General features: G+C 42.0%; 1 protein-coding gene across 7 annotated transcripts in view; it reads right to left on the reverse strand.

Moving 5' to 3' along the window:
* usp9 (ubiquitin specific peptidase 9) overlaps nt 1–14,392 on the reverse strand; it is a 35,248-nt gene that overhangs the window by 11,109 nt on the left and 9,747 nt on the right. For 2 of the 7 annotated variants that reach the window (XM_080497921.1, XM_080497919.1), the window contains exons 4-29: nt 13,951–14,030; nt 13,409–13,521; nt 11,222–11,440; nt 10,259–10,374; nt 9,899–10,150; nt 9,657–9,792; nt 9,421–9,573; nt 9,014–9,118; nt 8,673–8,879; nt 8,429–8,565; nt 6,421–6,554; nt 6,205–6,295; nt 5,567–5,680; nt 5,223–5,451; nt 4,726–4,821; nt 4,396–4,607; nt 3,859–4,099; nt 3,428–3,577; nt 2,720–2,840; nt 2,474–2,604; nt 1,523–1,801; nt 1,290–1,415; nt 867–992; nt 552–718; nt 293–401; nt 35–181 (exon numbers count right to left, since the gene is read on the reverse strand). In XM_080497921.1, coding sequence (XP_080354047.1) covers nt 35–181; nt 293–401; nt 552–718; nt 867–992; nt 1,290–1,415; nt 1,523–1,801; nt 2,474–2,604; nt 2,720–2,840; nt 3,428–3,577; nt 3,859–4,099; nt 4,396–4,607; nt 4,726–4,821; nt 5,223–5,451; nt 5,567–5,680; nt 6,205–6,295; nt 6,421–6,554; nt 8,429–8,565; nt 8,673–8,879; nt 9,014–9,118; nt 9,421–9,573; nt 9,657–9,792; nt 9,899–10,150; nt 10,259–10,374; nt 11,222–11,440; nt 13,409–13,521; nt 13,951–14,030 — 3,991 coding nt within the window. Of the gene's footprint in view, nt 1–34; nt 182–292; nt 402–551; nt 719–866; nt 1,005–1,289; nt 1,416–1,522; nt 1,802–2,473; nt 2,605–2,719; nt 2,841–3,427; nt 3,578–3,858; nt 4,100–4,395; nt 4,608–4,725; nt 4,822–5,222; nt 5,452–5,518; nt 5,681–6,204; nt 6,296–6,420; nt 6,555–8,428; nt 8,566–8,672; nt 8,880–9,013; nt 9,119–9,420; nt 9,574–9,656; nt 9,793–9,898; nt 10,151–10,258; nt 10,375–11,221; nt 11,441–13,408; nt 13,522–13,950; nt 14,031–14,392 lie in introns of all 7 variants that reach the window. The other 5 variants (XM_080497920.1, XM_080497918.1, XM_080497917.1 and 2 more) reach the window with 3 other exon arrangements.

Raw genomic sequence — 14,392 nt, forward strand, 5'->3', positions numbered from 1 at the left:
ACTAGTATTGATCGGATGATTAAGATTGTTTTACCCGTATCCTTTTCAGCCAGTCAATCTCATTGTTGAGCAGCACCTCAGCATTTGGCAGGTTAATGTTGCTGTTGTAGGCATAGTTCAGTAGATGTCTCAGTAACGTGAAGTAGTCCCCAGCATGTTTGGCTCGCTCTTTGGCTGTACTCTAAAAAAAATAAAGACGAGGAAAAATTCAATTTTTAATGCAAGAAATGGTGCATTATGCTGCCGGGCAAATGAAGCCGAACAAATGGTCAGAAGGGGTTTCGTCACTCACCCCCAGCACAGTGAAGAGAAGAGTAATAAAGAAGAGGAGGGGTCGATGGCCCATACAGCACCGAGTGGCCATCAGGAAAAACTGCTCCTGAGCCATTTGACGCACAGATCTGTTCAAAGACAAGAGTTCAGCATCAGCATCATTACATTGTCACAACTATAAAATGCTCCACATGATGATAGGAGACTCCTCCGCCACAGTCAGCACATTTACACTTCAGCAAGTGGCGAGCGTCGCTGAGGGAGAGTGATGTACTTACTTGCTGTGGCAGTGTAGCAGCAAGTCTATGATGAAGGTCTGCCAAGCTTTCTCCTTACTGAGCGTGTCCAGAGCCGTGGGCATGAGGGCGAAACACAGTGTCATCACTTCCAGGGCCTCGCAGCATACCTGCTCATCTTCACCGTCTGGCTCCTTGGCCGCGTTCGTCTGTCAAGACAAAGATTAGCGGAAGTAAAAACATATATGGACAATCTCTTGTCAGGGCAAGAGTCCGATCACAATGTCGTGGCGTCCTAAACTGCTGGACTTCAAAGTGCTTGTTGATGAAGCACAGTCAACATGTCATAACATTTACCTTCTCGTATATCTTGCTGATTTCTTCATTGGAGCTGAAGACGAGCTGCACTGTGCCGCAGCCTGATGCCCACACTATTTTCTGAACAGCTCGGATCACACAAATGTCTGGGATGTACTTCGATGCCTGGAAGAAATTCTGGTGAAAACAATTCCATAAAATCTATTACTGTCAAAAGTACAGCTCAAATAAAATCGTTCCCCCCACATGTCCAGTGATTACTTCGACATAGGTCTCTTATCAACTACACCCATTTAAAGACTATATTTACAATCTCGCCGATACACTGTTGTCTTTATACATTCAGAAACCTTTTCAAATTATTGGTAAACATACACATAGTATGCAGACTATAAATTGAAATCTATGCATGATAAACTTTACACGCCACTGCAAAAATAAATCCTCCTAAGCATCCATTACCTCATCAGAAATCTGCTGGGCCAGGCGAATAGCTACATTTCGCAGCATGCACTCTGAGGCAGGGTTGGGGATGTTTTGCAGGGCACTCTGCAACACCAGTGCCTGGTCGTGTGTGGCTTGATTTATCTGGAAATGGAGGTGGAGAAAGAAACAAACATGTTCAGGAACATGGCCGGCGCCTATCGAGGAACAAGTAGAACAGGTTTGTCTGGAAGTTATGCGCGTGATCTAACCGGAGAGACCGGAATATTCCCCTCGGCGTTGGGCTGGCAGGCCTCCGCCACAGCCTTCACGTGCCCGAATCCTACTGCGGTCAAGAGGAGCTTGGCAATCTTAAGTGCGTTGAGGTAAGCCCCGCGCCGTGTCTCCATGTCTGCTGATGGGAGGAAGTTGTTTCTGGTGAGCATGCTCAGCACCAAGGGCAGACCGCCACTCTTTAGGAAGTTGTACTGGAAGTCGCTGGCGTCCTCGCCCAGAGTGGCACTGGCTGGCATCAGCAAAGCATATACAACCTGGAAGAGCCAAACAAGAGCATTCATCTTTGTATAAATCATCAGGAATTAAAAGGCTTATCTAATTTCGAGGATAATCACACATCTTTGGTCAGTGAGAGATGATGATGAAGGCCTCCCACTGTATCTGAACAAGAAATGATCTCTTGTGCTGTGGAGGTGTGCCGAAATAAATAAATGCTGGTCTCAATTAGAAGATGGTTCCGTGAAAGTATTGGTGCATTCGCCCATGTAAAATCTCCTTAGCCACAAAAAGGAACAATGTTATAAATAAAAGCAACAACTCAGCTTTCATCATATCTAATGTGTATTCATGGTATTTTGACGATGGAAACAGTTCCTCTAAAAGTGTGCTCAGTGTCAACTCAATGAATAATTTGTAATTGATGAGACTCTTGTTATTCTCAATACTTCCATCTGAGGAATATTTCTCGTTTATATCAGCACATCCCGCCTTTGCTGTGAAAGAATTGACAGCTGCCGGAATGGTCTGTCACATATGCCTGCCCTCACTATGTGAGGCTGAATACATAGATGAAAGCAATGAAGAATCCAACATGTGGATTGAAAGATTTACAGCTCATATAAATTAATGGCTAATGGAGTTGAATCATGCAAAAAGTAATGGCATAAACATGAGCTTGTGATACAAGAAAAGAAAAGGATCTTCACCTCAATGAGGTAGAGAACTTGTGAGGGTGATGGACCAAAGAAGCGCGAGTCCAGTGAAGGACTCAGGCTGTTTTCACCCAGCTTGGCGTGGTCCAGACACACAGCCCTCAGATTTTCCACTGTCGTGTTGTCTGAAAACACAAAGATAGCAAAAACGTGATTGTCGAAAATATCCCCATCTATGTAGGAGCACATCTTTCAAGAAGAAACCTTCATCCTTCTGAAGCACAAATGTGTTCTGTGTACCGGGAGGCATGAGCTTCATGAGAACTCGAGCGCCATCTCTGAGCAGAGGCATGTTAAGGTTGCAGCCCAGGTCAGCCACCTGCCACAGGAAGGAGATGTAGCGCAGGTGCAGCGACATGATCTGTAAAAAAAAAGGGCAAATGGTGTTAAATATACTACTTTAGCAGTACATCAGAGAATGCAATCCACATCATGCGAGGACATAGAAATGGCAGTAACTAACTATTACTTTTGTTCCGAGTTCTATTGAGAGGGGAAAACACCAAAACACGGAGACCCACAACTGACCAGGACCTGGCAGCAATGCAATGTGGATGGCTGGGATGCTTTATTTAATCTAAACACTTTCAGGATGTACTCATGTCTTGTTTGTATTAAAATTATAGGGGGAAAAAATTGGGAGTTGTCAAATATAGGTTATTCGACCGTCCGTTTCCTGTTCTTAAATGAGTTTGACATCTCTGCTCTCATGTGTCATGTGAAGCAGAGAGGAAAACATCAACATGGTGACAATGTGGAGATCTTAGCAATGAATGAAAGAGTAAATCAAGTCAAATAAATTGTTTTGAGATGATGTTATTCATGCATGGGGTAATTGCGTCAGCTTGTTTCCCCAAGAATTGTTTTGAGTTAACTAATAATTGGGAAAATAAATAAAATGAGGAAAACATTCAGACAGTTATCGCTGCATCTGTGTTCTTAACTCACCACACCAGGAAGACAACTCTCCACTTCAGGGTTGGGCCCATCACTGTAGTGGTTGCCATGGTTACCCGGAGAGCCAGTGGATGAGTCAGACGAGCTATCTGGACTGGAGGGCATGTTGGCGCTCACCTGTGTCAGCTTGGCTGTGATCAGCTGGAGAAAAAAAAAAAAGAAGAATAAAACAAATTACTTGAGTGTCCCGTTAACCTGATGAGTCAATGAGTAAATGTGTCTGTGGGTTTAAAATACTAGAAACATGTCAGCTTGGAATTCTTTTGAACACAATGGCTGCAATCAAATCAGTGCAATATATTATGAATGAACGGTAATAATAAAATAGCCCATTAGAGCAACCATGGAGGGGAAAAATACACAGCACAGCACCATCAGTGGTACATTTCTCTTATCAGTCCAACACAAGAGCTCATTCTTACCGTTTTGTCCTTCAAATTGAGCTGTCCAATCAGTTTCCTGTCGTCAGCTGGATCCACAACCTCCCCACCAATGAAGAGCTCGATCTTTGTATGTGCGGCATTGGCTTTTATCCTGTTGAGGATGCCACGCCGAACCGAGCCAATTGTATCATTGGTGTGCGACCAAATGTCCAAATCGTCAACTTGACGTCCTTGGTTGGGGAATCGTACAATCAATGTGATGTGCTTTCCACGGAAGGCCCTGCAACAGAAATGGAATACAGAAGGCTGAAGGGAACGGTAAAGACTTAACATCAACTTTTTCTTCCTGGAAGGACAAGTGAAATGTGAATGAGGCCAGAGCAGAACGAGAACATTCATTTATGATGGGTAATTTACATTAAGCTCAAGTAAAGAAGGGTGTAAAGGTGAAATTCATGTGCCTGAAATCCTATGAATATTGATGCTGTCATTTTGACACGTTTGGTGCTGGACAGTTTATGAGGTGAAATGATGCCCTTTCAAACATTCCAAAATATGATGCAATTGGGACTGTACCTGGACATGGGCAGTATCGTCCTCTCCTCGTGGTAATCGCTGTCACACTCATTGATGTACTCCTTGAGGACGGTGAGAACTCGCACCATGCGGATGGCCTCCTGTCGGGCACAGTTGATGCTGTCCTTGTCTCCATCCAGCACACAAAGGGTGTCGTAGGACGCTTTCAGACGGTCAAAACACGACTGGATGAAGTCTTCGTGAATTTCGACCTGAAAGAAAACCATGAAGACATTTCTATGCTGCGTTCACGTCAAATGCACAGTTGTATTTGTCGAGTGTTGAGCTTCAACCAGCGGCATGAGGAAGCCAGAATACTCCAACACTAACCTGATTAACTTGTAGTTTTGGTCCCAGGTTAGTGTAGATCTCTTTCAACAGGTCTATTGCTCGACTTGCAATGTCATCACTTCCTTGAATAACAACCTGTGCAAGAAAAGAACATTTAAAATGTTAACAGAACAGAAAATTGTGACAAAACATATTTGGCCAGTTTTCCAGTCTGAACTCATTATTGGATAACGGGTCGTAGGGAGACTTCCAAACTAACAGTGACACTGAACACTACAAAACAAGTTCTTAGTATAAGTGCATTGATCGCAAAGAACAGCAACATAAATTGAAAAAAAAAAAAAAAAAGAGGTTCCACCAAGGAGCTTTCAAATTCCAACACGTTTGTAGGTTGGAGAAAATTAATTGATGCTCAGGTGACTGAAAGGAAAAAAAAAAAAATCCTCTCTGGACTTGAACATATTCAGTTATGCTTTTTGTATTGAACCACACAGTGAAAGCCATTCATGTGTGACTGTTGCAACAAATCTCCTCACCCGCCAGAGATAGTCCAAGCCTATTAGTTCCAGGTCATCCATCATGTAGGCTCTGCGCTTGGCGACCAGCTTTCCCTCCCTGCAGTTGACAGCCTTGAAGAACCTCTCAAAGCACTTCATGCCATTCTCCGTCAGCAGAGACGGGTCCAACTGCAATACATTGTTCTCAAAGAAGTCCTTGTTGATGTCTGGGTCCAGGTCTGGCTCGTCACCCATCAGCTTGGAGTACCTATTGGATGACAGGAAACGAACCCCACTCAGAAGATTTGCTTGCCGATGAGCAAATGCCAATTTACCTTTTTTCAGAACAATAGCGAGGAACGGCATCAAAAACCACAAAGTACCACTTGAAGCAGGCCTCCCGGTCACAGAGAAACACAGCGTTCTCAGCCAAACACTTCCAGATCTGTTTGGCCTGAGGGGCACACAGCCACAGCTGGCCGTCTTTTAGCAGGAATCTGAAAAAAGAAAACATCATCAATAGTGAACACCGGGGGCCTGAAGGTGGATCCAGACTTGTGTCATAATTGCCAGTGGGGGGTTCAGTCACTGGGCAGCACTTGAGCCTTCCCAATTACCCACTGCCGTCTTTGAAGAAAGTACTTCAATGCAACGACTCGGCCATCAGACAAGTCTGAGGATGTATTACATTTTATCGAGATCAAAACGTGTGTTGTGGTTTGTTCATTTTAGAACTTTGAGTAAAATCATTGATGCTTTTGGCAATCATGATACCACGATGAACAATACACTACTTTGACCTTTACAGCAATTTCTTTGTATTTAAATGAGCGAAAGTTTCCCCATAACAACCTCACTTGTCTCTGAATGGCCATGATGGATAAAGTGTGTCAGTAAATCAACAATTATTTCACTTCACTTTGCTCTCACAGTATATAACTTGAGGCAAAATGTGCCGTACACCAACAGATTTATTAAATCTCTTCGTCTCGTCCATTTCACAAGGTGGAAAATACTGTACCTCAGGAAGTTGAGGCGCTCTTGTACTTCCTGGACATGGCTGTAGCGGCTTCCTGGTCTCACTGTCTGGGGGTCGAACTCTGCTTGTTCTTCTGTAAAAGCGCACATGCAAGCAGTGAGACGGCAGACACTTCACATTCCTCATTTGAATGGAGCAGCAATAAAGTAGGGACTGTCTGACCAGCACATAGTGCCGGTTCTGGTCAGGACACACTACCTTTGGAGAACTGCCTCATCGTCTCCATGTAGGCCGAGAGGTTCTCGGCCACCAGCGTGACCAGAGCGTGATTATGCTGCAGTTGGTTGATCAAGTCGTGGCGGTAAAACACATGAGGACTTCTCTGCGTTTGACTGAGGAATAAACAGAAGCACATTGAGCGCAAGTCATACAGACTGAACAACTAGGTGAGAGTGAAGCTGACATTACATACTTCTCGGATCAGGAGAATGGATTTTTTTTTTTTTTAACCGATTTATCATTTGCTTTTCATCAGGGCAGTAGAAAAAGCAGATTTTTTTTTCTTGGTATATCACCATGTAAATGTGTATCACAGAATAACCAGCAGAAGAACACGTATCAATAAAGGTATTTTCATGCTTTATTTCCACAAGTTTGTTTCTGGTTTGGAGGTCAAACCTGAGAGCATATGAACTTTTAATCCAGGCAGTTTAAATAGCCACAAACATACAAAGTGCCCTATGACAATCTGCAACATATTCTTTATTATTTAATAATTACTGTCTTTTAAATTGTTGCAGTCAGTGATCATGAAACATAACTGCTCAAACGCTTTTATAATTGTCGTATAAATGTTTTTAAAATGCTGTAAAAACATATTTGCATGCATATGCACAAGTGGGTCCAAGGCATGAAATTCCCCAGTTATTTTGCAATAAATGATTTGAGCTGAAAAGAGCTGGCATCAGGAAGAAGGGGGGCTTCATCTCAAAAGACCTTTGTTGTGTCGTGCAGCTGATTTTACTCTACGTGCATGGTGTGTGTGCGCTGTGTGAATTATTAAGAAACTGCAGACAAAAATTAATCACATCAGATAGTTTAAATTCTTAACTCTTCAGAAAAGCTGCAACCACAATTCAACGCAAACCTCACACGCCACAGTCTTTAAATAAAATACCCAAACCCGTTATTCATAAAACCGGAAATGAAACCATTCCCAACCAAAGCTTGCACCTTCCGTTTTCCCCCCCCAAGCACATTACACACGATTCAAACAGTTTTGCGTGTCAGTGTTGTGTATTACGTTGTATGGTTAACAAAAAAGGAAGTGAGCAGACAAACGATATCGTGGATGAAAAAGCCTCGCCATCGTTTCTGACAGCAATAAAACTGAAAAATAAATTAGGGACAACTTGCTTCTTCCCTACACCTCGAAGAGTTAAAGCTATATGTTTATTTTGTCATGAGAACTTTACTGTAACGTCTCAGTCTTGCCTCACTGGTTTACACGAGAAAAGAGGTAAAAAAAAAACAAAAACGCGTCATTTGAGATGAAACCCAAGAAAGAAATGCTGAAGCAGATTTATGGCCAAGATTTAACATTTTAAATAGTGTACATTATAAAAATGTCCAGGAGAAAGTGTAGACTCGACGTGACACAGAAGAGAAACCCTAGAAATAACTCAACTTACCCCACTAAGCTCGTTTGTATGTTAATTGGCATTTTCTTTCTGAAAAACAACAGGCATGCATACTACAGATTTTCTAGAGTGACTATTAAAAAAGTTCTACTTCAGATCAAAACAATTTATGACTGATAATGTGACATACTGTCTATACCTACCATTAAACGACATATTAAAGGTGGTCAATGTTTAGTAATTAAACAGAAAACTGGGGCGTTATTGCTCAACATAAATGCAAATTCAGCTCAATTAGATTGATAAATCGCTGGTGAAGTTGAAATTTGGAGTAAAGGTGACTTGATTTGCTTAGTAGAGTCTTTGCCTATAAGGCGATGTAAAAGACGTATCAAGAAAAATAACTGTGGGCTCGCCGTAACTTTAGGTTTCAGGGGTCTTTTTGTTTTTGCTCATTGAAGATACATTGACATGTTCTAAGTGTAGTGTAAATGTAAGCTTGTGTTAGAAAAATTAATAATAAAGCAAATTATTATAAAATACCTCAATCGCATTGTACTTGCCACTATTAGAGCTGCTATGCATGTGTCCCTTCAAAGTAATATCAACGTTCAACATGGTCCTACCTGAGGTTTTGTGGAGCTTCTCCAAAGAGGCTACAGATTTCTCTGATCTGTTTCAGTGCAGGGATCACCCATTTGTCATTGGTTCGTAGCTCCTCTATGAAGCGATCTATCCACTGGATCTTCTGAGTGTCCCTGTCCTGTTGACAGGGGAAAATAAAACATGTTTGGTATGCATGATCTCCACCTTTTACTTGACAAGCTCACATCGTCAGTCCTGCTCAGAAACGACGCCCAAACAATGTACCTGTGAGCAACTATAGTCCAAGATCTTGATGTGAGCACTAAGAGCCTGGTCCATGATGTCTACAGGCACATCATCACTGTGTGCCAGGTTCCACAGCAGGTTGAGGACCTTGTGGGCCATTACACCGTCCTTATCATCTTCAGCCAAGCGTCTAATAAGCTCCAGCAGCTTTTCACGCTGCTTCTTGCTGGCATTGGTCCAGCTCGCCTGGAGAAGAAACGCAACCAAAGTACAGAGGTTAGGCTTGGCAATAAGATGCTGCTGCTGTGAAACGTAGTATTTCTGAAATGAGAACTGTGCAATTGGAAAATTTAAAGCGTATGATGAGAACTCAAACTCACCTTGAAGCAGTCAAAAAGATGGTCCAGCTGCTCTGGCGAGAAGTCCCACGCCAGCTTAGCCAATAGGTCATGGACATTCTTCACAATGGCCTCATGCTTACCAGCCTGCAGATGTAAACAAGCAAAACTTCAGCATGATAGAAAGAGGATGAAGTTGTGCCAGACTGTTCTTATTCCACCTAAAGCTTTGGATGCAACTGGATAATATGCAGAGATCAAAAGTCATTCGCCTGAAATTTAAACTTAATCTCAAACAAAATCTATAAACAGCCAGGAATGGAACCAAGCTGTTCTTGCAGTTTGTTTCCCTCTACTCTATGAGGCGCCAGACGAGGCAACCGTCAACACTCAACAGTTTCTCTTATGCAGGCTGAATCATCCCAAAATCCTGGTTTGTTGCAGAGTACCTGTGCAGCCCAGATGTTGTCCAGATCTTGCATGGTGAGCGCTTTCTCTTTGATAACGAAGCGAAGGATCTTCTCGAGTTTCTCGACATACTGTGGCTGGTGCAAACTGTCCCTGAGCACGATGGACAGGATGTGGTTCTGCTGGATCCACTCCTGGGGGAATAATAGGAAAATGGATCGATTCAAATCTTGGTAAAGAAAACGTGCAAAAACTGCGAAAGCTGGTTTAATCTTACCGCCATGCGCTCTGCCGTCAGCCATTCCTCCTCCTCGGGGTTGTGTCGATGAGTGTAATATGACACACTGGAGATCACCTTGTTTACTTCATTTAGTGCATTCATTTTGCCATTAAAAGAAGAAATTTGCAATAACCTGGTGGTAGAAGATTAGGTGTTCATTGACATCTGAGCATGAAAAATAACAGCAGCACAGGTTTCACTTGAACCTTCATTTTTCTACTATGAACAAAGACGCTCACCTAAGAATCATTTTTAATCTAAAAATCTCCAAATTCTTCACGGTCTCCTCCTGTCCCGGTACGCGAGAAGCCAGATTCTTCAGAGACTTGATTATCATGGACAGTGCGTCGTTTTTGGCTTCATTCTTGGCCTCTTTCTTTAGCTCCTCATCTGTGAGATTCTCAAGAAACTGAGGAACCATCTCGATGACTGGAAGGAAGTACTTCTTCACTGTGTGCAACGTGAGGAACTCATAACACTGGCCAAAAGGCCTGGAAGACACAGAGCAAACGATCAACGACCACAACCTTTGAAATCGAACAGAGAGCTCGAAAAAAAAAAGTTTCATCAGTGAAAATGTGCTGTACAATATTGCTCACTTGATAAGTGCAGCGATGATCTGGACGTTCAGTGCTTGGCCGCTCATGAAGCGATCATGCAGCATTTGAAACCCGTTTAACCCCCCAAATTTGTTAATTAAGTCCACCAACCAGCCCTGGGAAAAGACAATGAATGGCAGAGGGAAAAGACATTTAACATTGAAAACTGGTGAATAAATTCTGTACAATCAATTTCCATCAGGAGGCTTATTGCTCAGAATACATCCTGGGATGGTTGAACAGTAAGCCAAACTAGCAAAATTACATCAGAGAAAAGCATTTATGACTTGGAGACGATGCTACAGAAGAGGTCAAAGACAGCAACTCGTCAGTCAGCAAATGAATATATCCTAAAAGAGGTTGGGTAGTGAATAAGCCTGGGGAAATGGCTGATTACACATCAATCAGAGAAAACCAAAGAGTAGCAAAATCTGACTTAACCGATACACAATAGAACCTCAAGTAGTCCCAGGCCTCCTGCCAACAGACAGGCAGACAAGTGTTGCAGTACCATTTATACTGACCCCTTGCCCACGCTTTACTCATCACCCGCTTGCTGCAAAATTCCTTTTCTCTTGTGTATCCACCTTCTCTTTTATACGATCTGAATTCTGACATAAGCATTCACTGTCTTATAGATTGTGAGTGCCATACTTTTTTTTCTTTTTATTATTATTATTATCAGCATACACCAGAGAGATTCTTTTTGTTACTCGATGGATTTTGTCTTGAAGGAGAAAAGACGGGCCAAATTGTCTCAGGAGGTAGCTAAGAGGATTATTCTCACTTTTCCAAATACCTAAACATTCATTACAGACAACAACACTGTGCACATGTATCCTAAAAGTGTTTTATAGACAAGTGCAAGTAAGTTAGGAAATGTGAAAAAAAAAAAAGGATTAAAGCGTCCCAGACTTATCAAAACATTACATTACACTTGCTTAAGCCGTTACAGCGGTTCACCTTTGGAGAGCGTGGGTCTGGTGGCCTGGCGAAGAGCTCATCGTCAGCCAGCTGTGCTCCAGCAGGGACGGACTCGGAGGGCCGTGTGCCGTTGTAAATGTGGAACTTGCAGTGAGGGTTGGTGGCCATGGCCAGCAGCTCCAGTAGAGGGAACCAGTCCTGAGAGAGCTTGGCCACACACAGCTCCACCAGTCGGTGTGTGTTATTTATGATGCACCTCTGCAATCAGCACAACAGAGAAATTATTTGGTGACTTGTTCTGGAAGGAGATGACAAATGTACACGCACACAAAAAAAAACAACAATTCCTGGTGAAATGAGAAAGCGGTTGTTCTCAGGAATGTTGTTAATGTGGCTCCGACTGGAGCTTCCTTCAATGGCTTACTTTGTGCAGCTCGTTGAACAACAATTTATCTTTTCTGCACCTTTACGTTTCATTGACTTTGGGAGGTTTAATGTGAAGCCTATCATAACGCGTTTACTAAAGACAACATATAACCCACTGATCTTACAAGCCATTGCATGCTAATGAAGTTATCAAACAAAAATATCAATTGGGGCATTGAATTTTTGTTTGGCTCCAGTTTGGTCATGGTGTTTTCTGTCATCATGTACAACAAAGCACCACTCACTTGACTACAATAACATTCTCAGCACAAATCAATAAGTATGCAAAGCACACTGAAGAGACGGCCATCCCAACACACACACATCCTGACAGATGTCACCTGGACCACCTCCTCAATCTCAGCTGTTTTGAACCTGAGTGGAAGTGGTGTGTGTACGCCTCACCTGAACCCGTCCACTATGATGACCTGATAAGGGGCGGTGCAGCTGCTGGATTAGGAACTATATATTAAATTAAACTTTTGATTTACTCAGAGCAGCTACTTTGTCTTGTCAAAGCTCAACTACATTCCGCAACGCACTACATAAAGTCCAGTTTGCTATTTGATTAAAGTGGTGTCGACAGCACAAAACATCCAAAAGAAAACCACAAGTAACTAACACGAAGAGAATAATACACGCAAGTAAGACCACGTAAGCATTTTGGCTGGAAAGAGAGAAATCAGTGTTTCACTCGAGGTCACGAAAGGAAGTAACCAATAAAATTAGGTTGTCTGGTTAAATACTTTTTGTAGAATTGGAAAAATTAACCAGTTCAATATAATCACACAAGAATGAATAGAAGGCCTGAGCAGAAATTATATGGAATGATTCTTTCCTTTACTTCATAATGTTGTACCTAGTGTCTTCACCATGTTCCTCAAAATGTGAAAAATACTAAACTATTCATGTCTCCAGCTCAGTTACCATGCAGTCAAGCGTGCCCCGACTGAGCAGCTGCCACAAACGTCACTCCTGAAATAGACACGTTTTACTTCTTACATTAGCCAACAGTCACATTTGCAATGTACAAATATAACATTTCCCCCCCAAAAATTGATATAAAGCAAACCTATTAATCACACCATTAGTTTAAGAAAAGGCCAATGCAGTCGCTTTTCTCCATGGCTCCCTATTGACTCGTGTGCCTAAAGAAACCAGATACGAGTAATCAATATGGCCCAGGACACCACGGCACTTCAAGGAAGCTTTGAGCAACTTTAGCCAGCAGTAGTATACAAGAATCTGGTTGTTTCATAAAGATTGATTGAGGAACTAAATACGAAAAAGCTGAGCAGATGTCGACGATGAAGCAATGATCATGTATACTAGAGTTAAATAAGTTGAGACATTAAACATGACTCAGAAAATTTTAAGCACGTGTGAATGAAAACAAAAAACACCTTTCTCTTTTGCCCTCTCTTGTGGCTCTGGAAAAGACGTGGGGGTTCAGTGTCCGTTATAAAACAACAGCCAGTCACATGCACTCTCACAAAACGATAGCTGATCATTGCAGGCGACGCGATGATCCCGGCTATGGAAGTGACTGAAAAACCTCCATTTACAGTCAGAAGAAGTAAGATAACCACGCTGAGTCACGGCATCACATTAACAGCTTTTGTGCTTTGTAAAACTAAAATTGGGGTTGAGTTTCAGAACCAGTACAGTCGGCATCCTTTTCAATAAATGCATTTAAGATAGTAAAATATTATTTTACTGCCTCAAAGACTGCTTCATTAACACAAGTCCTTTGACGTTGAGAAGCAACACAAAGACGAGATGAAAGTGGGGAAAACTCACATGAATCTCAAACTTCCAGCCACTGACCGCCTCATCTGTCAGGATCTTTGTGAAGGAAATGGTTAGACCATCTCGGAAAAACCTCTGACAGGCCTCACACTTCACATCCAGTCCTGTAAGGAAAAGGCAGGTGTCAGTTCATACCATCCATAGAAAAATGTAGCACGCAGTGAAATTAAATACAAACAAATATCACACTTTAACTCGCAAAAGAACAAGGTTTTCTTTCTGCTACCTTTCCTCCCACATCTGGCATCATTAACTTAAGGGTTAAATGAAATTTTTTTTTTTTTTAGATATTATCCATATGAATTTTGGCCCTTGGAAGTGTGTGATGGGCAACAGCTATTCCCTGAAATCCAACAAAATAAAAAAAGAAGTTTCTGAAAAAGTGACCAGTTTTTACATGGATTTAATCAAAAGAAAACAGAAGTTGGACCTTATTTATTACCAAACTCTGCAGAACAGGTAGCTCTATGTGGTAACTTATTCCTCCATGATGGGAATGCCAGAATACATATGTATAAACATTGCAGCCATACCTTTTTTACTCAGGTCTATAGCAGCTTCCAAGAGGACTTCTAACTCTCCTTTTGGCAAAACTGGAACAACCCAACGAGGCCTGGAAGAACAAAAAAGCCATGAAGCGCGTGTAAACTTTACAATTGTCGCATTGATATGGTTTTTCTGCATCCCAAAAAGTGACACTACTGCAATATGACAAGAACAAATATGAAACAAGCTTTAAGTCGGGGCACTTGCAGATAATAAAAATTTATTGGTAAATACGAATTCAGGGTCAAGTGATTTATAGACAAAACCTGTATTAACATCACAAAAAATAAATATGCATAACCACAAACTTCAGAAAGCTTGATAGAAGAAAGTAGTCTGAGTTGTTGTCAATAGAGTCAAGGCCCAGAACTTGAGAAAATATCGCTGAATTGTGGCAGAGGCAAAAAAGCTGCAGAGTGTGTAAGCGAA

The sequence above is a fragment of the Blennius ocellaris genome, assembly GCF_963422515.1.
Source record: "Blennius ocellaris genome assembly, chromosome: 6".
Taxonomy (NCBI): Eukaryota; Metazoa; Chordata; class Actinopteri; order Blenniiformes; family Blenniidae; genus Blennius; species Blennius ocellaris.